Below are 24970 nucleotides of genomic sequence, written 5' to 3' on the forward strand. Positions count from 1 at the left end.
GTTGTGTCTCTCTCTGCGTCGTGTCTCTGTGTCGTGTCTCTGTGTCGTGTCTTTGTGTCGTGTCTCTGCATCGTGTCTCTGTGTTGTGTCTCTGTGTCGTGTCTTTGTGTCGTGTCTCTGTGTCGTGTCTTTGTGTCATGTCTCTGTGTCGTGTCTCTGCGTCGTGTCTCTGCATCGTGTCTCTGTGTCGTGTCTCTGCATCGTGTCTCTGTGTTGTGTCTCTGTGTTGTGTCTCTGTGTTGTGTCTGTGTCGTGTCTCTGCATCGTGTCTCTGTGTTGTGTCTCTGTGTCGTGTCTTTGTGTCGTGTCTCTGTGTCGTGTCTCTGTTGTGTCTCTCTCTGCATCGTGTCTCTGCATCACCAGCAGTTTACAAAACATGAAACTGAACCAGGCAGGTTTGCTTGTTTTTCAAAGTAATCAGGAAATGGAGGAAAACAGAATATTGACCGTCAGGCTAAAGGAGGGGACTCCTACTTTATAGACACAATATGTTGACGGACGGACGGACGGACGGACGGACGGACGGACGGACAGACAGACAGACAGACAGACAGACAGACAGACAGACAGACAGACAGACAGACAGACAGACAGACAGACAGACAGACAGACAGACAGACAGACAGACAAACAGACAGACAGATGTTTTACTCCAATGTTTACAAATACTGACAATATAAAATAAACGACAGCAGATACAGTTTAAAATTAATATCCATAATTTGTCTTCTGTTAAGAACTCGGTCAATCTGCAAGAGATTCAAATACTATCTCCATTCCTTTTGTTTTCGTTTTCTTTCTCGGTGGGGATACCCATGTTAACGCTTGCATCACAGGGCTGTGATGGAAAAAGGGAATCAGAGGCTCAGAGTGAAATACAGACCCAGCAGGGACGTTGAGTAACCGACCCGCCCGCCTCCAGATACGTCTTGTAAACACCCTGGGAGCCGGACGCTGGTCCAAAGAGGGCGGGACGGATTCCCCTTCTCAGGCAGAACCCCCTCACCCCGGGCCTGTCCGTCCGTCAGTCAGCGGAGGACAAACAGCTTGTTTTTACCCACTCGCCCACTCGTCCATAACGGATGGCACCATAAATCGCTCAAATTCGCTTTGGCTCAGAGTATTTTTTACAAGAAGAGCCGAGTAGAGCGCAGGTTTCACGTGCTTTACTAGCCGGGTGGCAGCCGACCGCCACTAAATCACAGCCTCGTCCGCTCTCATCCCAAGTGTTTTTCCCCAAACCACAATAACATGCCTCCAGGCAGGCTGCGGCCCAAACCAGACAGCATGAACCAGAGAACATAAACCAGAGAACCTAAACCAGACAGCATGAACCAGAGAACCTAAACCAGATAACCTAAATCAGAGAACCCAAACCAGAGAATCCAAACCAGATAACTTAAACCAGAGAACCTAAACCAGAGAACCTAAACCAGAGAACATAAACCAGATAGCCTAAACCAGAGAACCCAAACCAGAGAACCCAAACCAGATAACTTAAACCAGAGAACCTAAACCAGATAACTTAAACCAGAGAACCTAAACCAGATAACCTAAACCAGAGAACATAAACCAGAGAACCTAAACCAGATAACTTAAACCAGATAACCTAAACCAGAGAACCTAAACCAGATAGCCTAAACCAGAGAACCCAAACCAGAGAACCCAAACCAGAGAACCTAAACCAGAGAACCTAAACCAGATAACCTAAACCAGAGAACCTAAACCAGAGAACATAAACCAGATAGCCTAAACCAGAGAACCCAAACCAGAGAACCCAAACCAGAGAACCTAAACCAGATAACCTAAACCAGATAGCCTAAACCAGATAGCCTAAACCAGAGAACCTAAACCAGAGAACCTAAACCAGAGAACCTAAACCAGAGAACCCAAACCAGAGAACCCAAACCAGATAACCTAAACCAGATAACATAAACCAGAGAACCTAAACCAGATAACTTAAACCAGAGAACTTAAACCAGAGAACCTAAACCAGATAACCTAAACCAGATAACCTAAACCAGAGAACATAAACCAGATAGCCTAAACCAGAGAACCCAAACCAGAGAACCCAAACCAGATAACTTAAACCAGAGAACCTAAACCAGAGAACCTAAACCAGATAACCTAAACCAGAGAACCCAAACCAGAGAACCCAAACCAGAGAACCCAAACCAGATAACTTAAACCAGAGAACCTAAACCAGATAGCCTAAACCAGAGAACATAAACCAGAGAACCTAAACCAGATAACCTAAACCAGAGAACCTAAACCAGATAACCTAAACCAGAGAACCTAAACCAGAGAACCTAAACCAGAGAACATAAACCAGATAGCCTAAACCAGAGAACCCAAACCAGAGAACCCAAACCAGAGAACCTAAACCAGATAACCTAAACCAGATAGCCTAAACCAGATAGCCTAAACCAGATAGCCTAAACCAGAGAACCTAAACCAGAGAACCTAAACCAGAGAACCTAAACCAGAGAACCCAAACCAGAGAACCCAAACCAGATAACCTAAACCAGATAACATAAACCAGAGAACCTAAACCAGATAACTTAAACCAGAGAACTTAAACCAGAGAACCTAAACCAGATAACCTAAACCAGATAACCTAAACCAGATAGCCTAAACCAGAGAACCCAAACCAGAGAACCCAAACCAGATAACTTAAACCAGAGAACCTAAACCAGAGAACCTAAACCAGATAACCTAAACCAGAGAACCCAAACCAGAGAACCCAAACCAGAGAACCCAAACCAGATAACTTAAACCAGAGAACCTAAACCAGATAGCCTAAACCAGAGAACATAAACCAGAGAACCTAAACCAGATAACCTAAACCAGAGAACCTAAACCAGATAACCTAAACCAGAGAACATAAACCAGAGAACCTAAACCAGAGAACATAAACCAGATAACCTAAACCAGATAACCTAAACCAGAGAACATAAACCAGAGAACCTAAACCAGATAACCTAAACCAGATAACATAAACCAGATAGCCTAAACCACAGAACCCAAACCAGCGAACCTAAACTAGAGAACCCAAACCAGATAACCTAAACCAGATTACCATATTTTGCATCTACAAATCAATTATTATATTAACACGGTTTTTCTGAATTATCACGGAATGGCGTGGAATTTGCTTAAATTATACATACATGGTCTATGGGAGACGCAGAAATGACAGCAACCAAATCCATTCTGAGACAACGGAACGCAAGTCAGATGCGCCACGCGTAACGAGTCTCTCTCTCTCTCTCTCTCTCTCTCTCTCTCTCTCTCTCTCTCTCTCTCTCTCTCTCTCTCTCTGAGAGAGATTTAACTGGATAGATCAAACTGGATAGTTGATTTAGCTATTCTCCCTTTCTCTGTGTGTGTGTGTGTGCACGAGTGCCCGTCTCATCCCACCTCTGGTCTTTGGAAAGACTGTGACCTCTAGTATCTAGGGACATCTATGGACCTCAGGGAATGTATTCCAGAATATCAGGCCTATAATTTACCTAATTGTGGCCAAGTCATACATCTACGGATCGACCCAAATCTCCTCTTTCCAATGGCATTACATTTATTAAATTTAGTACCACCAGGCGCCCGGTATAGGGCAGCAAAGACCATGAATGAAATCTACTGTAAGTACAGTTACTTTTGTACATGTCCATAGCTCCGCCATTCTTTTACGGATTGAGATGCGTTTTTTCCTGGACATTCACAGAAAGGTAAAGAAACAATATACATTGTATTTTATGGCAATAGCGTTGAGGTTTGTTCGACCCGAGAGATAAAATCACGACATTCACATACACTATTGGGCTTTATTGGGTTTGTCTGTGGCTGGCGTGAGCTGGGCACTAGTAAAGTTGTATGTAATGGATAATGGAGAGAGATCACTGTGATGGAGGTGAAAAGTGCTGTTACCTCCAAGCTCTTTTACATTCAAGATGGCAGTTGGAAATGGCACCGCTTTGATGCTAAACCCTGAGGAGAAGAAAACAACAAAAGGCAAGAAAACAAAGTTTTAAGTCAAATAGTTCATAGTGAGCCTTGGTGATAAAGTATGCAACTCATTTAATGAAGTTAAAGTAGAAAGACCCTGACAGAGCAATAAAGTATTTGATATTGAATATAGGCTACCTCAGTATCACGTTTATGTTCTTGTACGGAGGAGAGTAACTACTACAGGTTGTGTTAAAGAGGCTGCTAGTTGAATTATGTCACTAATTACACAGCGCCCTCTAGACAAAAGAGCCCTGCACTTTGTTTACATTTTCTGTTGTGGTTTAAACTGTGCCCGCTGAGCAATTACAAAGGTACATAGACGTCTAGGCAAAAATTGGGCAACATTTTGTCCAAAAGTGATAGTTTAGTACGTCTTAACTCTTTCTGCGCCATACTCGACATTTCTCGGGTTTCGTCACCAACCGTTGAGCGCCATACCCGAGATTTCTCGGGTTTAGATCCTTTGATCTTTTTCCTTTGATCGCCATTCTAAACACTCGCGCGGACCTCTCTGTGTCTCCCTTGCACCGCTGCCTACGTTAAAATTGCAATGATGATCGAATCCCGCCATGTGGCAGTATCGCCTACCTTTTTAACTGGGGATCTAAGTTGACTTTCAGTACTGAGGTACCTCTGGCTGCACGAATCCCTTCCCCGTACCCAATGCACACGAATAATTGCGATCGCAATGGGATTACTGGGATTATTCATTTTGGAGTACCTTCTGACTAAGGTAAGGTCTATTCTTGGGGCGACAGTGGCTCGGGAGGCCAATCCGGAGGTTCCCGGTTCGATTCCCGCTCCTCCCGGGCAGCGTGTCGATGTGTCATTGAGCAAGACACTTAACCCCTAATTGCTCCCGATGAGCAGGTTGGCACCTTGCATGGTTGCCTCCGCCGTCGGTGTGTGAATGTGTAAGTGAATGGGTCAAATGTGAGTAACAAATTGTAAAGCGCTTTGTATAAAAGCGCTATATAAAAAAGCAGCCATTATTCTATGTCTTTTGTGTCGATCACAGCGTTGTCTTTTACCGAACCTAAACAATGCTTTTGGTAACGATGCAGCTTCGTAAAATGACCCCCCCCCCTTGATTATTTTGTGAAGAAACATCTATATATGGTATATACCTTTGATTTGGAAATAATATAGGTTTCAGGCGGGCAACCCGAACAATTTGGGCATATGCATATAACACGTCATATCTCGCGATCTAGAAAAAAATACTGGATTATTTTAGAAAGGGGCGATGTTTAGCGCGTAATAGCGCACAAACTAAAGTATGTAGAAATTAACTGGTTTGTCAATGTTGGACTATAAACAATGCCTGTCAAATGAGCCATACTATTGTCTCCATATAATACAGAACACACGATGGGTCCGCAAACATCGCGAAAATGGTCAATAACGCTGGCGCCATTGAGTAAAGATGGAGAAACGGCGTGGCAGTCTATGAGTTAATAACACGCTAGACATTGTTTCAATGGTATTTCAACATCTATATGTTTAAATATATAAGTTTATATTATGTTTAATGAAGGACAATAGAAGGAATATAGACTTCTACTAAACGTTCACTTTTAAACCAAATTTAACCAGATTTGAGCCAAGACGTCTAATAAATGCTGTTTAGATGATCTCAATTTCAAAGCGTGCAATGTCTATCTCATCAAATTGTATGTACAGTAGACATCTCATGTTTTTAAATTGAAATGGGCATCTAAATAGCATCTATTAAACATTTCAACCACAGCAAAAATCGGATTAAAAAAATATTAGTTTGGGGCGCCCCGGTGGCTCAGCGTAACCGCAGCGTCCTGGGTTCGAATCCGTCCCAGGATATGTGCTGCATGTCCTCCTCATCTCTCTCTCCCAATTTTCAAACTGTCCTATCCACAATAAAGCAGAAAATGCCGTAAAAAATATCTTAAAAAATATATATATATATTAGAGGTGGGCATAGATAAATTTTTTAATCTAGATTAATCTATCTGCAATCCTGGATTTAATCTAGATTAATCTAGATTAAAATGGCTAAAAAAATATATATATATATATGTGTGTTCTACCCAAATAATGACCAGAAGTAAGTCCTTACTTTTTCTTTCCTCCTTATGTTTCTCAGGCCAGGTTGCCCATTACACCATGAGCCCATCTCCCGTTTCCAAAATGCATTACAGACTGTTTGAAAAAGCTGTTTTGCTTTGATAATTGGTAATGAAATATCAAAATAATGTTCAATAAGATGTACTTGTGTTTAATAAGTTGTTTTATTCAGAAGTTAACACAAATAAATAATATTACCAGTACAGTACAGTATCTAGCACACTCTCAGGAGCAAAACAGAAAGAATCATTTCAAACTTGAACTATGTGACATGGCTTGAATCAACTGCTCCAGTGGAGTTGCTCAGTGGCCAATGGTGTCAACTGTGGTTGTACTGGGCAGCTCCCAGGTGTGAATGGAACTGTGTGAATGTGAAGCAGGGCGTTCCTGAAAAAGAGCATCTGTGCTCAGCGAACCTACCCTGGGTAAATAAAGGTAAAAAAAAAAAAAAAAAAAATTTTTTTTTTTTTTTAGATTAATGCATTAATTATATTATTGCGCGATACTAGTATAGCATTAACGCAGCACGTTAACGCCGTTAACGGCCCAGCTCTATATATATATTTGGTGGTCAATAATACTTAGGATAAGTTGTACAATAGCAGTATCAGAAGATATCAGGGTCGGCAGGAGCCTGGGAGGTAAGTAACATTAGTGAAATTAAACATATATTATAGTATATTGAAACATTCAAATGAAATGTTGACATCAAGTTTCCCTTTTTTACAGTGTAGGCAAGTTAACTACACAGGGTGTAAAATAAAAAGTTCAAGTTCAAATAATCATGTTACATACATTACACAGCATGTAGTGCATTTATCAAAACTTCTTGTCAGGATATATTTAACCAGTATTAAGAAATCGTCAGTGGCCTATGCTCCGCAGGGAGTGCAAAGGCTTAAGTCAAGTAAGTCACTGTGCTGCAATATCAAAAAGGTGCAAAATAGTGTGCAGGCTACATGTGCTTATCTCCCTGTACCATAGGCCTATTGGTAGCCTATGGGTGATTTCACAAAATATTAGCATTAATTATTTCTTTGCAGCAAGAATAAGTGCAATAAACAAATAACATTCAGTGTTTCTGCCTAATTTAGTGATGAAACAAAACAAACAGTAACACAATTTACCATCAAAACAATGCATCATTCCAATGTATTAATTAGTTTTGTTGAAACAAGCCCATTTGAATGACTGAGTTTGTTTTATGAAAGTATTTAGGAAATATAACAACGTGACAACAAGCTCCTACCAGGCCTTCTCAGTGTATGCTTCAATGTGATGCTACTGTACCAATTTCCAGCAACAGAGCAGTAGATGGCGGGCTCAAAGCAGCTGGTCAATTCTGCTTGTAGTTTCTAGGCGATTGGCTTTTTGTTCAATTCATCACAGGGAAGTTATTAACCCATTGTTTACTTAAAATGTATGTTCACTTTACATTCATGAAGCAATGTTGTGTTTTATATTGACGCTGATCTCTGCATTTGTTGTGTTTTGAATTGTGCACATGCGCAATGTACATCATCAAACTTCCATTAACAGTTTCGGGGCCAACCACGGATAAATCCGTGTTTCGAATCCAACGGTTGAGGACCAACCACGGACATGTCCGTGGCAAGGTTGTTTTGGCTTTTATTCCATTGTAATAACCTACTCGATGTCACCGAGCTGCACTGCAGATCTACCCTCCTCTTCAAATTCTGAAAAGTGCATTACCGGCCAGATCCTCTTAGGGGCGCTGTCTCGATAATGCAGTGTGCCCTGTGGCAGAACGGTGCACGGTAAGATCTTTTTCACGTAAATTACATGCTGATCAGGGCTTGTTATGATAGCCATCCACCCGATCAGCGAATGAGGCTAATTGTAACGCTCCAAGATCATCTCATGCCTGGGAGAGAGAATGTCCCAGGCAGAGAGTTGACAGCTGTGTCATACCGCCGTCCAGCGGTCACCTGCAGACAATGCACTCAGCCCTTAACCTAATGGTCCAAATCAATAACGTTCTAATGTGGCAATTAGTGTCCTTATTACAAGTGTTGTCTGTTTAGGTTTGTTCTGTGTTAGTATTCTTATTATGTGTTTGTATTTAGCCTGTGTGTGTTCTTTGATGGTTGTATTGTATTGTGTTTTGTATTAGTATATTAGTGTCTCTTCCCCCAGCTGTTGATCGTTTGTCAATCATTGTAATTAGGTTGAGTTATTATTAGGTTGTCCTGTTCCCACTTCCTGTTGTGGTGTCATACCTCCGTGTTACCCGTTCGTTTGTACCTTGCTGTTGTCTGCCTTGCCCTGCTGTTGTACTTAGAGTCAGTAAGTGATATTGTATACTGTTTTTGTCATCTTTGTTTTCGTATCACAGTCCGTGTTTGTAGTTAGCGCCAGCGCTGCTGTCCCTTTTGTTTTGTATTGTTTATATCCCTGCCTTGCTCCTGCCTTGAGTTCTATATTAAAGAACACCGTTGAGAAGAGCAACCACCGTCTCCTTTATACTGTCTAACCGCATATTGGGTCCTTCTTCATGCCGAATCGTAACAGCTAATGAGGCTAACGCGGTTATTGGTAATCAATAGGGATGCTCGATATTGGCTTTTTTACCGATACCGATATAACGATATTGTCCAACTCAGGGGCGGGGCTAGGGGGTGGCTACTTGGGCTCAAGTCCTGAATGTTTTCTGAAAAGCCCTGAATCTATTTAAAAAAAATTAAAAATTATATATATATATATATTTTTTTGACAATTCATCATTGTTACATGAAAATATGTTTGCACCAGATTTAGCAGAAGCTAATTTCCATCTGTGGTCTATCCAGCTGCTAACTGTATTTGAGTGAGTTAAGTCTTGGTGTTATGGTAGACTCAGACCTAAGCTTTAAATCACAATCAACAAGTTGACAAAAACTTAATTCTTCTACCTTAGAAACATAGCTAAAGTACGGCCATTTATAAATCAAAAGGATGCTGAAAACCAGATCCATGCCTTTATCTCAAGCCAACTCGACTACTGTAATGCACTCCTTACTGGCCTCCCGAAAAAATACAATGATAACTATTTTATTGCAATGCACTATTGCATTATTTTATTCTATTTTACTAACTATTTTATTGCACTGCACTATTTTACTTTGTATCAGTGATAATCAAACCATAAACAAAGATGCATATTAACACTTTCAAGGTGGTGGTATAAGTAAAAATTGTGGTGTCGAAGTAAAAAAAATTGCTTATGGCAATGTTGACGGATCTATGGCGTGTTCTAGCTCTCATTAACACTGGTGCCAAAAACGTGTTAATAGATTTTTGGGCCCCGACCGTAGAGTGCCAAAAAAGGCTTTTTACGTTTCTGGGTCGATATTTTTATTCATTATCCATCCAGGGAGCCTGTTGTTACCATAGAATGAGTCTGAGGTCGCCAAAGTGCAATACCGGCAGCATCCAGCTAGACGGCGGTATCGAGCACCCTTTGAAACCTTGTATGTTGGCCTGTGCGTCAATCTAATGTTTCGGGTCGTTTATTTTTTTTGCTCAAGCTGAGCGGTTATAGCGGTCGGATTGAGAAGAATCAAATGCTCCCGATGCATGATGTGTGGTGGATTATGTTGTCGAAACGATGGACATCAATACTTGGAATCGCGATCAGATAATTGGAATATTCTTTTTGGGGTACATCCTAGTGAAGGTAAGGACTATATGATATCAATCTTGCGTTGATCCAAGCATGTCTTCACCTTGATCCGAACGTGTGTGTATAACGTTAGTCCACAATGTATGCCGTTGGTGGCGATCAAATCATCAACAAACTACCCCCCCCCCTTTCATGCATTCATGATGAAACATAATACCTATGATATAGATTTGATTTGAGAATAATAGCGGGTCCAGGCAAGAAACGGCAACGGTTATAATAATAATAATGGATTGGATTTATATAGCGCTCTTCTCTGACTGACTGTTGCTCTGACTCAGAGCGCTTCACAGAGTCCATTATTCGTTCATACACAGTCATACCGGTGGTGGTAAGCTACAATTGCAGCCAGAGCTGCCCTGTGGCAGACTCACGGAAGCGTGGCGAATAATCACCGCCTACGGCCCCTCCGACCACCACCAACATTCATTCACATGCATACACATTCATAGTATAATACACACATAAGGCTATTCCTCAGCATTTCAGGAATTACCCCAGACCAATCTAAAAACATACTTATATTCGCCACGGTATAACGTGCGAATGTATGCATGGAAATATTATCTCTTTTTTGCATCTTGACTAGAAGAAAGTCACTGTCAAATGACCAAAGTATTGTATCCATAGCTATAATATAGAATATAGTTATAGCTCTACAAACAAGGTGACGGACTCCTATCTTTTAAAGCGTGGCAGTGATTAGATGGGGCCTGGAAACAGCGTGACACTCAAAGTGTTAAGCCAAGAATATGTCTGGCTAACTATGGCCCACTTTTAGACCAACCAATAATTTGATTTCAGATTTTTATATTGTGCAACTCTGGACATTTACAATTGTTTAATGTAATAATGTTTGGGCTAGAAGTGGGCCAGTTAGCCAGACATATTCTTGGCTTAATGAGAGCTAGAACATGCCATAGATCCGTCAACATTGCCATAAGCACATTATGTCTAGCCTTGACATAACCGGACATCAAGAAGTTGCTATTCAAATAATTTTAGCACAATATATGGACTTTATCTGTGCATCTTACACATTTACAGTTATTTGTGTGATATCATAAATATTGTGACAGACTTGGGGGTGTATTGAGCTGTCACCAGATTGGAATTAATAAAATACACACGGCACAAGGTAGAAGCAAGTTTAACAGACGTTTTATTGCTGTTTAGGGGGGAGGAAGAGGTTAGTGTAAGTGTCAGCCAGTCCGTAGTCCAATAGAATTGTCGTTGTCCGATAGCGGGGGTCGGTACACAGGGATCGGTTCTCATACAGGCAAGGGCTGATCCGGGAGAAGAGATGCCAGCCTCATTAAGTCTTTTTTATGTCATGACCTCCTTAAGTCTTTTGTATGTCATGACCTCCTTAAGTCTTTTTGTCATGACCTCCTTAAGTCTTTTTTATGGCATGACCTCCTTAAGTCTTTTGCCATGACCGTTTTAAGTCTTGCTTTTTCTTTTGTTGTTGTTGTTCTTTGTTCTATTTAAATCCATTTAAATCCTTCAAAAATGTATCCCAGTTGCTATAGCATGTACATATATGTGTTATATTACACGTATATGTATATACATACCAACTATTCGCCTGTTTTATTCTTCACCCATCGATCATCCATAGCAACACTATATTATCACCGACATCCAAGTTGGGGGATCCCCCTTTGAACAGCCCTTCTAAGGTTTCTCTCATCCACATCGCCTGTGGTGCTTTTTTCCTATTGCTAGGTTTTTTGTGAGTTTTTCCTTACCTTCGCTGGGGTATGTCTGGGAGTGTTGCATATTTGGATTTTATGGTGGATTCTGTTCTTGATTTATTGTGATGTTTCTTCTTGACTTGTTTAAAGAAGACTTGTACAGCCCATGGGCGCATTACCTTGTGATTTCGGGCTTTACAAATACATTTGATCTGATTTTTTACATCATGACCTCCTTAAGTATTTTTTATGTCATGACCTCCTTAAGTATTTTTTATGGCATGACCTTTTTAAGTATTTTTCATGTCATGACCTCCTTAAGTCTTTTTTATGTCATGACCTCGTTAAGTATTTTTATGTCATGACTAGGGATGCTCGATATTGGCTTTTTTACCGATACTCCGATATTGTCCAACTCTTAATTTCCGATACCGATATCAACCGATATCAACCGATATATGCAGGGTTTCCCACCCCAAAAAACGGAATAATTTCAGGTAACTAATCATTTCACTGGATATATATATATAACAAATATTGTTATTGTTTTTTTCTTTTTTTAAACCGATACCGATATTTTCCGATATCACATTTTACTGCCGATATCGGCCGATAATATCGGTCGGCCGATAATATCGGACATCCCTAGTCATGACCTTTTTTTCTATTTATTTTTGGGCTTTCTGTATTTTTCACCCATCCCAATTTAGTCGTTATGCCAATTCCCTTCCAGGTTGTTGCGCGCATTGCCCTACTGTCGGCCTGGGGAGGGTGGAGAACTACCACATGCCTCCTCCGATACATGTGGAGTCGCCAGCCGCTTCTTTTCACCTGACAGCGAGGAGTTTCACTGGGGGAACGTAACACGTGCGGAGGTTCACGCTATTTCCCCCAGATCCCCTCCCTGCTGAACAGGCGCCCGACCGACCAGTAGGAGTAGCAGTTTACAACGACCAGGACACATACCCCACCGGCTTCCCACCCGCTAACACTGCCAATTGTGTTAGTAGGGACGACTGACCAAGCCGGAGGTACCGCTGACAGCTGGATTCAATCCCAGAGTCTCTGCGGTGGTAGGCGAGTGCTTAGTCCACTGCACTACACAGCCTCACCTTGTCATGACCTTTTTAAGTCTTTTTAATGTCATGACCTCCTTAAGTCTTTTTTATGTCATGACCTCGTCTTCATGAAGTCTAACATCTTGGACGTTTTTATTAAAGGGGCTATGCACTGCTATTCCTAGCACTATTTGGGCAACTTTACACAATTCCTGTTAGTCTATTGAAGACATTTGTAATTTTTATTTCAAAAAAAATCATTGTTTTATATTTCTAATCAAGTACTCGAAACCATCATTTTTCAGCCTCGAGAAATCAGGCTGTTATGGCCTGGCTCCGCCCATAAGCACTTTGAGTGACAGTCAGACCACAGTCTGCACTGGTAGAGGGAGGGAGGGAGGGGGGGGAAGAGAGAGAGAGTTCAGTTCAGTTCAGAGTTTTTATTTGCCACATGGAATAATACAATCATAGTTTCTTCATTAAAAAATCATAAATAGTCATTCCATGGACAAAAGGAGCAGGAAGAAGAATAAATCTTATAGTTATATAGTTACCTGCCCCTTATTCCTAAACTAACATGTATTTTCTTAATGGTCGGCGTATAACCTTATTTACACAAATAATCATTTATACCATGAGAGAGAGAGAGAGAGAGAGAGAGAGAGAGAGAGAGAGAGAGAGAGAGAGAGAGAGAGAGAGAGAGAGAGAGAGAGAGAGAGAGAGAGAGAAGCCCCTCCCTCTCTCTTCCTTTTTTTCTTTCTATCACTCTCCCGTTCGGAGGTGTGTGTCGCGCGGACCTCCGTGCGGCAGGTCCCCCCCCCCCCCCCAAGTGCCCCCTCTCTCTCCCTCCCTCCCTCTCTCTTCCTTTTTTTCTTTCTATCACTCTCCCGTTCGGAGGTGTGTGTCGCGCGGACCTCCGTGCGGCAGGTCCCCCCCCCCCCCCCCAAGTGCCCCCTCTCTCTCCCTCCCTCCCTCTCTCTTCCTTTCTCTCGGCTCCCTCTCGGCTCTCTCTTCCTCTCGGCCCCGCAGCCCCACTCGCTGTCTAGTCTAGGTAGAATGGGGGCGGGCATTAGCTCCAACCACAGAGCCAATCGCATCACTGTGTCTATCCACAGCGCCCAGTGACGTGCTCAGGGACTTCAAATCAAAATGACCCGATTTACTAGAGGCACAGAGGGGTTGGGCTGAAACGGAGCAATTCACCAATATGGTATTTAGACCCTAAAACACATTGATACGAACTCCTATTACTATAATACAATGCTAGAGACTGAAAAATGACATTTATAATGCATGGGACCTTTAAGACATCTTCATGATGACTGAAACCAGATTATGTGATACTGGTTCTCTTATTGAAGGCTCCCCTCCAGATTGTAATGTCTTCAATCGACCCAGACTGTCCAGTCGTGGTGGAGGAGTTGCTGTGTTATACATAAAAGTAATTTAAGGTGTTCACCAGTCACCTCTGGCAGCTTCTCAAATGTCTGTTTTTGTATCAATGATAGAAACCTGGGCCCTCATTTATCAACGTTGCGTACGCACAGATATGTGCGTAACCCCTGCGTACGATCATTTCTAAGCAAAGTGTGGGACTTATCAAATTGAACTTGTGCTTGACTTTGTGCGTATATCTACGCACAGCTCGGAGCATGCGTAGCTGATGCCCGGTGGTAGAATATGAAGCCTGCATGTCTGCAACGCGGAAATAAGCTTTGTGCATTACTTCCAACACTGGCGTGTTCAACATATGACCCGTAATTCATTATAGTTCATTGTAAAATAGCGACAGTAGTGTAATTATAACGGGCTCACGCGCGAACAAGAGGTTGGCCTGCTTGTTTGGCACGGGGGGGCAGACGCAGAACACCCACCTCCAAACGCGATTAAATATTGTTTCAAATAAAAAGCGACATACTATTATTTTGTGTCATGTTTCCAAATAAGATTGGCCACAACGAAATGCTTTCTACTTAAATTTGTTGGTTAGAATAGTGAGAGAAACGGGGTTTATTCAATGTATGTGATGTATAGATTGGGGGGAGATGACCACAGCTAAAACGGTGCCGGGTCAGAGAGATCGAAATGTGCATGGTTTGCCTTAGAAGAGGGTGATAGAACAGTGGTCCAGTAGCCAGCAGAATGTTTAGCAGCCAGCCGAATGTTGACATTCCTTGTAAGAACAAATTGATAAGAGCGAGGGGGAGGGGTGACATCTTTGATGAAACAGTAGAGAAACGTTTTGAAATGTGTGAAAGGTTATTAGCAGTTGTCATGAGCGTCGCATGACAACCAGGAGAGGGGCGGGGGGCCGTCGTTGCTACGACGAAGATCTATAAGTCGAACGGTGTTTCCGGGTGTAAGGCAGACCAAAGAAACAAATCCCACAGGAGGGAAGGGACCAAGAGACTCTCTCCTCTTATCACAGGGGGGGGGGGGGGGGGGGAAGAATGCCACATCATCATTAGCTTCGGCTACCACGAGGATGGTCTTGGCTAACGAACAGGCCTGACCACTGTTGGACTGAGAGACAGAGGGACAATAGACTGGACTGAAAGATCATTAGATAGACTGAACACACCGAAAGATCATTAGAATAGACTCTTCAAGGACAATACAATCTGTTAACATCTGAGCTGAGGTTTCTGTTTATCAAATAATAATCCTTTTCCTCATAAGGTATTACGCTGTGTCGGAGTGTCGAATTCTTACGGAGGTGGAGAATTATTATGGTTTGCGGATAGTACTAACGGGGAAAGATAAGGATTATATCAGCCAGTGTCGGAGACATCAGGACCATTAAAATGACACAACGCAGAGGAATTGGATGGAGAGCCAAACAGACGAAGACGTGGCACTGGCCAGATTGATCAGGATCTAACAATAGATACCGCCGTTGAAACTTCACTGAGACTAAAAGTAAAAGACAGTATTTTTTTTTTGTGAGCTCCGCGCACAGACGTGATAATAATAATAATAACAATAATAATAATAGCTTCATTTTATATAGCGCCTTTCAAGAGACGCAAGGTCGCTTTACATAGATAGGGGGGGGGGGGGGGGGGAAATAACAAAGTAATAAACATAGTGGACAGACTATGAATATGAATATGATGATGGGATTCAAGTTTGCGTTTTTATTGATCACATAGGCAGGCTATACATGGCACGTCCATCGTAATATTGTAGATGGATCGAGCAATAGCTGTTACTGTACCACCCATGTAGCTGTCAAAGCTCCATCACAAATGCAGTTATGTGAATAGAAAGGGATTCCACTCAGTGATGGGCATTTGCCTGATAAATGTTGTTGCTGCCGGTAGGAAAGGCATGCTGCATGTTTTCAATTCATTAAATAAAACTGATACTTTTTGCAAGGGTTTACTGACTGTCATACAAATAATCAACCAACTACATACTGTAACTTTTCAGTGCACGTTCTTATTTTCATTGTGACAACAGCCTTGTGAGCTCCCGCACACAGACATGATGGAATTCAAGTGCAAGTTTGTATTGATCACATATAGGCAGGCTACACATGGCGTATAGGCTACATCATACATGGCAGTGAGATTCATTGTTCTTGTATATGCTCTCGTATTATTGTTTATATAGGCTACCCAATACCGACATCAAAATAGATTGTATGCATCTACAAATCATATGCAGCAGGTAGAAAATTGACGAAAAATCCGTCGCGATTTGGAATAAAATTGAGGAGAACTTTAATCCCTGGGTATTAATCGAACAAAACGGAAAAAGGCAGTCATATTCCAGCACGGTCTTTATTAGATAATATGGTCTTTAAGTTAATAGATATCATATCCGACATCACCGTACGTGTACATGTCTGTCAGCCTGCGTATTTCTCCATAACACGCTTCCCTCGGCTTAGTCCACTTTTCCACATTTCATGGGGGTGTTCCATTACCGTATATGGTTAATTACGGGCGGTGCTGTATGCAAATACGTAAAGCCGGGCACGAGCTGCAGCGTAGGATCAAAGTGATATTTATCAAGACAGGTGTGCGTACGACCTGTGTACGCACGTGTGCTAAATCCCGTTTCTTTTGTGCGTACACACATTCTAAATTATGTGCTTAAGAACAAAGATAGAACACTTTCTAAGAATTGTTGATAAATGAGGGCCCTGGTTTACAGACCCCCTAAACTAAACAATGCATTTATCCAGGAATTCTCTGAGCTGCTATCCCTTATTATGCTTTATATTATAATATACATTATGGGAAATGTGCTTACCGTCTTCTTCAGAGTCAGACAACAGACCACTAGCCTAGCTTAAAACGGATAGCCAATAGCTAGGCTAGGCTATCCGCTTCATTGTGCTAAGCTAGACTAACTTACAGCCGGATAGCTTTCTACTGAACGCACAGAGAGAACATCAGTATCTATCTTCTTGTCTGACTCTGGAGAAGACAGTAAGTGCATGTCCCATAATGTTGGCGTGTTCCTTTAAATATGTAAGTCATGCACTAGTAGGTGATTCTCTGCATCTTATAGAATCCGTAAACCTTGTTTAGTCCATAATGGTCCTAACACATGTGAAAGGTCTTACTCTTGATCTAGTCCTATCCTCTGGTCTCTCACCAGATAACCTGGAGATGAATGATGTTTTTCTGTGTTTGATGTACTAGTACTCCACTCCTCAAGGCTCTGCTCCTGGTCGCTCCCGTATTCTTAACTCCCTTACGGCCAAGAAGTTCTCTGAAGCCTATATTATAGAAACAGACACCCATTAAATTGAGTCATCTCCCCGTCTCCTATGCTACAGTATATCTCTCATTTTAACTACATGTGTCTGTCCATTCTTGACTCTTGCGCCCTTAAAAATTAGAACATCAACACCGACAAAATGTACCTTAGGTGAACAAAAATGGAAAAAAGATCAACTTCAAGTATTTAATGACAATTCTGAAAGATCTACTGGCCAAATATCAGAGGGCAGTTATGGACGCTAGAGATAACTAGGCATGTGCTGTCTGTGACCGACAATGGGTTTATCTCCTAACGGCCCAAATTATCAATTATTTTTATGAAAATATAGCACCATCATGAGGCACTTCACAGGCCTCCTTGCTATTGTAAGGTAAACTAAACATATGTGTTAAGTCCGGTGGAAACCAGACACACAAGTAAGGAATCATTTCCTGTTTACCATATTTTCCTAAATTTGATTGGATCTGGCGGTCATATGGTTTGGCCTATCAATGATCTAAATGACACATTTGAAGACGTTAGTCCCCAAATTCCAAACAGCAAGTTTGGTGATAATCGGGTGAACAGGCTATAGGGGGGAGTAGGGAAAAAAGTGTGTTTCCAATATTTCCAAATGGTGCAAATTTAAATACGGCGGACTTCATAGGTCCTTATGTTGTGCAAAATGTGTTGTGCACGGGTAGACACATCTCTGGATACGCGTTGCATGACTGCGCAAACAGATCAGGAGAACATTTTACATTCTGCCTGATGGTGGCACTAGAGCAAGGGTAATGGGGTCACGTAAATGAATAGGCTTTTCCCTCTATAGGTCATGAATGTGCACAGCAAATTAGAAAATATATGAACAATGTATTTGGTATTTGAGGTGGTTCTTCAGGCCCCCTGTGTCAGGACTGAGCTTGGAAAGACTGCTTTTTGTGTTGATGCAGCTGTTGTCATGGAATCTCTCGCGAACTGACCTAAAATGTAGTACTTATGTCTCACTAGGTGCTTTAGATTATTAATCAACAGAACATTGTCAAAATGTAACTGTTTTAGATTATGAATCAACAACAGAACATTGTCAAGTTGTAACTGTTTTAGATTATGAATCAACAACAGAACATTGTCAACTTGTAACAGTTTTCCTTGACCTGCTACTGTCTCATTGTCTTATCTATTTGTACTATATTGTTATGTTTTTGAATGCACGACTGCTCTTGTTTTACTGTTTACTTTAAATTATTGAATGTTGTGTAATGTATGATGTCATCACATACCCTCGGCGTCCCCCTCAATTGACTCTCGAGACTTTGATTGAAAAGGTGGGACCACATAAACCCTGTCCTTGCATTCCTTCACTGGCTCCTATTAGCAATAGAATACATTTTTATAATTCCGTTAGTTAATAAAGCTTTACATGATCTTGGCCTGCTGTATAGCTTCAAACCTCTTCACCCATATAGTACATACCCACTAGGTCTCTCAGGTCCTCCTGTCTGTCCCCACTAGGTCTCTCAGGTCCTCCTGTCTGTCCCCAGGTCTCTCAGGTCCTCTGACCAGGTCCTCCTGTCTGTCTCTCAGGTCCTCTGACCAGGTCCTCCTGTCTCTCCCCAGATCCAGGTTAAAGTCTCTGGGGGATTGAGCTTTTGCGTTTGCTGCCCCGGTTATGTGGAATAATCTTCCTTATAATATTAGATCGACTGAAGCCATTCGGATCTTTAAAAAAAACATCTTAAAACCCATTTTCACTCATTAGCTTTCAATTGAGACGGAGTCATCCTTTTTGTTATTTTCCTGTTTTAATTTAATAGTGTTTAATTTTTGTTCCGTCTGAAGGAAGAAATTGACTCCATTTCAGAAATGTGATTTCTCATCCAGTTCCTTGAGGATATTCAGTCTGCCGTGTCTAAACCACCAACTAAGGAGCGCAAAGAAGCCGACAACATAGTTGATCAAGTCAAAACAAGAGCACCTTGTTCGGGCGTCAGGGTTAGCAAAACAAAACCTTGTTTTTGTACGCTGAGGAAAGTGGAAGGCAAGGAAAGCCCACTCTAAAGGGCTTCCGTGGATTATGGGGGTTTGTTACCGCGGCTGGTGAAAGAGGAACCGTGATTTAACATCCTCTTCAAACGAAGCAGCCGGACGTCTCTCGGATGCGTTTCCCCCTAATCCCGATAACATCCACACACTGCCGGGCTGTGGCTGCCATTTGCTACAAACAAACACTCACCTTAACACTCACTTTAGACACTTTAACACTACATCATATTTATCTATTTATTAAAGAGATTTGCACTACATTCATACCTTATTTTGCCCTTTTTTTTTTTTTGCATTTTGTACCTCATTGTCTCATTGTCTTTACTTCATTGTACTTAGGTTGTACTTTAGTTTGTATATTGTATACTATATTGTATATTGTATAGTGTTGGGACTTACTTTGTTTGCTGTATGAAGCACATTCTCAGGGGCTCATACAGAACCAAGCATTTCACTGTAATGTACATGTACTTTATATGTGACAAATAAAAGCAAACCTGAAACTTGAACTTGCTATTGATTAAGATAAGAGTCAGAACTGCCTGATCAAACCACTGGACGCCCCCGACTTAGCAGCTTGTTCCCCGACGTTGCAAACCCAGAACAGCTCCCAGCAGGTGAGGGGAGGAGGCGTTCTGCGCCGTGTAGTTCTTGGCAGAGAGAGACGGCGCTGACAGCTCAATCTCAACTCCCGCTTCAGAGGAGCCCACCGGAGTGACTCTCTCTCCGCGGAGGTAAATAACGGATGCATTTTATCTGTGAAGGTCCCACTCAACAGCAGGCGGGGGCAGGTCCCAGTCCTGGACGCTAAGAATAACGGGCGGTACGGATTTTCTTTAGATGTAGCCTTCTGGCCGGTTAGAGGAACCAGTGAAGGAACTCGCAGTGGGACTTCTGCTAAAAGCACAACTGGGCCTATTGGCGAAGGCACGGAAGAGTAACGGCGTCCATGAGGACTTTTATGCTGCGTGTACCGCAAGCAGGGTGACGAAGTAGACCTTACAACCACATCCGCTGGACTCGCTGGAACACGGCCTCCTTCTTGGCAGGAAGGAGACAGAGAACAGCTTTGCTGCCAGAGGACTGTGGAAGACGGGCCTTTCTTATGTCAGGGTGCAGCGATACCCTGTGTTGTATTCTCTGTGTGATTTTAACCAGCTATGACTGGGCAGTGGCTGGACAGAGGAGAACAACATGTTCCCTGAGCTTCAAAGGTGCTCCACAGCAGCGGTGCTCTGAACCGGCCTGATCTCACTTACGATTATGTAAATGCGACCGCAGGAAAAAGGTACATATTGTATGTTATGTTACAGCCATGAGTAAGAAAGTATTTACATACAGTATTTTACAAATAAGTACACATATTACATATTTAAAAAACTTTTTACGTTTTCTGAAAAACGGGGAACAAACCCAGGGGCACTCACATTTGTGGCAAGACACACTTTTCTGATGGCCTCGCACAAACCCTAACCACACTGTTAACTTCAACTAACCATAACCTTAACCATAACCTTGACCTTAACCTTAACCATAACCATAACTTTCTATCTGAACCATAACTGTTAAATGTTAAAATAAGTACTGACCCGCAACCACAATCATTGTTGGTTCGACTCCCGGTTTATTTTGGACTTTCGCCGACACGAAATGTAAATATAATCACTTATAGTATACAATAAGTAAATATATTACTTGCGGCTGTAACATAACGTACATTATGTACCTTTTTTCCTGTGGTTTATTTCCGTTTTCTGACGAGACCATGTTATCTGGAGAGGTTGTGAGGTTCTAGCTAGAGTGAGACTAGGGTACAAGGGTAGAGCCATATGAAATCCGCGTTCACGGAATCGCGGACGGAATCGCGGAATTGACCAATAAAAATGGAATCAACTGCTAAACGTGGAATATTGCAGAATTTGGCCTAATCTGGACTGAAATTCCGTTTTTGGGTGGAACGCTTGGTGCACACGCGACCGGGGAGGCGGACGCTAGAGCGGGTTACACACAACACAGGCAGTCTCCCAAGCGTCTCGCTGCTTCGGTGTTTACATCGTCAAGAAGCTAATAAATTCCCCAATAAGCCCTCAATTCAGAGCAGAGCAGTATCCTAATGACTTTTATGCCTCCGGCGATAAGGTGTTTTGCTAATTCTGTCAACGTTCCGTGGACTGGAGCCACAAAAACACTTGCGACACTATTGTGTTATAACGTTAGGACATGATCGCTTCTTGCTAAATCTAGTGCACCCATCCATTTGTTTAATGCAAACGAGTCATTATACACTGCCCTTTATAATCGAAATAAACTTAAATAGCTATGAAACGTTTTACAGTATAGCTTCTTGCTAAATCTGATGCAATCCATTTGTTTAATGCAAACGATTGTCATTATACACTGTCCTTTATAAACGAAATAAACTAAACTAAAGGTGCCTAAATTATGCATTACTATATTTCATCACAATCAAATAGATATAGCTAGGCTACTGACATTGTGATAATGTCAGTAGTAGCTAGCTGTATCTATTGTTTACACTTGAAATGTGTATTTTTATTTTGTCACAATATTATTTGAAAAGTATTGTGTAAAATGTAACTGTATTTCTGAGTTGCAGCACTTAAAAACATTAAATGGACTGTTATATCATATTCAATTGTAGACATTTATTCATTCCCACTTATTAGACACTATTTCTGATGGTAAAATGAGCATAAAAAGCAAAATACAGAATTCTGAAATATTAAAACGGAAAAAACGGAATTTGGGAAAAAATAAAATGGAATTTGGAAAATAATAAAACGGATTTCATATGGCTCTATACAAGGGTCTGTCTGGGTGTCAAGGTGACCATAACGTGTGTTATGGGTGTGTCTGGTGGTTCCAGCAAGGACGGGTCTTACCAGTAGTAGGCACAACGCCGTCGCCGCCCTCACTGCACAGGCGCGAGAGCAGGCTAGTCTTCCCGGCACCCGTCAGGCCGATACACACCACGTCATATTCAGGTCTCGGAGGTGGAGGCGCTTTACAGCACAATGCCCGAAAACACTGAAACAGAAACGCACAACACACACTTATTGGAGAAGTTGTCAAAGTGTGGAACCGGGACCCGGGTGGGATCTTAGGAGTAGTTTAACAGTCTAATAGACATGTTGAATAAAACACTGTAGACTAGTAGTTTAACAGTCTAATAGACATGTTGAATAAAACACTGTAGGCTAGTAGTTTAACAGTCTAATAGACATGTTGAATAAAACACTGTAGACTAGTAGTTTAACAGTCTAATAGACATGTTGAATAAAACACTGTAGACTAGTAGTTTAACAGTCTAATAGACATGTTGAATAAAACACTGTAGGCTAGTAGTTTAACAGTCTAATAGACATGTTGAATAAAACACTGTAGACTAGTGTTTAACAGTCTAATAGACATGTTGAATAAAACACTGTAGACTAGTAGTTTAACAGTCTAATAGACAAGTTGAATAAAACACTGTAGACTAGTAGTTTAACAGTCTATAGACATGTTGAATAAAACACTGTAGACTAGTAGTTTAACAGTCTAATAGACATGTTGAATAAAACACTGTAGACTAGTAGTTTAACAGTCTAATAGACATGTTGAATAAAACACTGTAGACTAGTAGTTTAACAGTCTAATAGACATGTTGAATAAAACACTGTAGACTAGTAGTTTAACAGTCTAATAGACATGTTGAATAAAACACTGTAGACTAGTAGTTTAACAGTCTATAGACATGTTGAATAAAACACTGTAGACTAGTAGTTTAACAGTCTAATAGACATGTTGAATAAAACACTGTAGGCTAGTAGTTTAACAGTCTAATATACATGTTGAATAAAACACTGTAGACTAGTAGTTTAACAGTCTAAAAGACATGTTGAATAAAACACTGTAGACTAGTAGTTTAACAGTCTAATAGACATGTTGAATAAAACACTGTAGACTAGTAGTTTAACAGTCTAATAGACAGGTTGAATAAAACACTGTAGACTAGTAGTTTAACAGTCTAATAGACATGTTGAATAAAACACTGTAGACTAGTAGTTTAACAGTCTATAGACATGTTGAATAAAACACTGTAGACTAGTAGTTTAACAGTCTAATAGACATGTTGAATAAAACACTGTAGACTAGTAGTTTAACAGTCTAATAGACATGTTGAATAAAACACTGTAGACTAGTAGTTTAACAGTCTAATAGACATGTTGAATAAAACACTGTAGACTAGTAGTTTAACAGTCTAATAGACATGTTGAATAAAACACTGTAGACTAGTAGTTTAACAGTCTATAGACATGTTGAATAAAACACTGTAGGCTAGTAGTTTAACAGTCTAATAGACATGTTGAATAAAACACTGTAGACTAGTAGTTTAACAGCCTAATAGACATGTTGAATAAAACACTGTAGGCTAGTAGTTTAACAGTCTAATAGACATGTTGAATAAAACACTGTAGACTAGTAGTTTAACAGTCTAATAGACATGATGAATAAAACACTGTAGACTAGTAGTTTAACAGCCTAATAGACATGTTGAATAAAACACTGTAGACTAGTAGTTTAACAGTCTAATAGACATGTTGAATAAAACACTGTAGACTAGTAGTTTAACAGTCTAATAGACATGTTGAATAAAACACTGTAGACTAGTAGTTTAACAGTCTAATAGACATGTTGAATAAAACACTGTAGACTAGTAGTTTAACAGTCTAATAGACATGTTGAATAAAACACTGTAGACTAGTAGTTTAACAGTCTAATAGACATGTTGAATAAAACACTGTAGACTAGTAGTTTAACAGTCTAATAGACATGTTGAATAAAACACTGTAGACTAGTAGTTTAACAGTCTAATAGACATGTTGAATAAAACACTGTAGACTAGTAGTTTAACAGTCTAATAGACATGTTGAATAAAACACTGTAGACTAGTAGTTTAACAGTCTAATAGACATGTTGAATAAAACACTGTAGACTAGTAGTTTAACAGTCTAATAGACATGTTGAATAAAACACTGTAGACTAGTAGTTTAACAGTCTAATAGACATGTTGAATAAAACACTGTAGACTAGTGTTTAACAGTCTAATAGACATGTTGAATAAAACACTGTAGACTAGTAGTTTAACAGTCTAATAGACATGTTGAATAAAACACTGTAGACTAGTAGTTTAACAGTCTAAAAGACAAGTTGAATAAAACACTGTAGGCTAGGGGGGCGGCCGGGTAGCGCAGCGGACTGAGCGTCTGTCTACCACCACAGAGCCAGTGGGATCGAATCCGGCTGTGGTGCCTCCGGCTTGGCCGACCGTCCATACTAACACAATTGGCAGTGTTAGCGGGTGGGAAGCCGGCGTGGGTGGGTCCTGGTCATTGTAAACAGCGACTCCTACAGTTCGGTCGGGGCGCCTGCACAGCAAGGGAAGGATCTAGGAGAGGTAGTGTGACCTTCCACACGTTACACTCTCCCAGTGAGAGTCCACGCTGCCAGGTGAAAAGAAGCGGTGGGCTGGCTACACACGTGTCGGAGGAAGCATGCGATAGTCTCCGCCCTCCCAGACCGACGGTAGGGGGTAGAGTGCGCAACGACCAGGAAGGGGATAGGGAATTGGCATAACGATTAACATAGGGAGGGGA

General features: G+C 41.2%; 1 protein-coding gene across 1 annotated transcript in view; it reads right to left on the reverse strand.

Moving 5' to 3' along the window:
* Positions 1-24970, reverse strand: part of arl15a (ADP-ribosylation factor-like 15a) — a gene marked incomplete at both ends in the record, with an annotated part of 572217 nt that overhangs the window by 373152 nt on the left and 174095 nt on the right. Inside the window, 2 exons of the mRNA XM_084307937.1 lie at positions 3928-3987; positions 22214-22358. Coding sequence (XP_084164063.1) covers positions 3928-3987; positions 22214-22358 — 205 coding nt within the window. The remainder of the gene's footprint in view (positions 1-3927; positions 3988-22213; positions 22359-24970) is intronic.

This window comes from Notolepis coatsorum, assembly GCF_963971535.1.
Source record: "Notolepis coatsorum genome assembly, chromosome: 2".
Lineage (NCBI taxonomy): Eukaryota > Metazoa > Chordata > Actinopteri > Aulopiformes > Paralepididae > Notolepis > Notolepis coatsorum.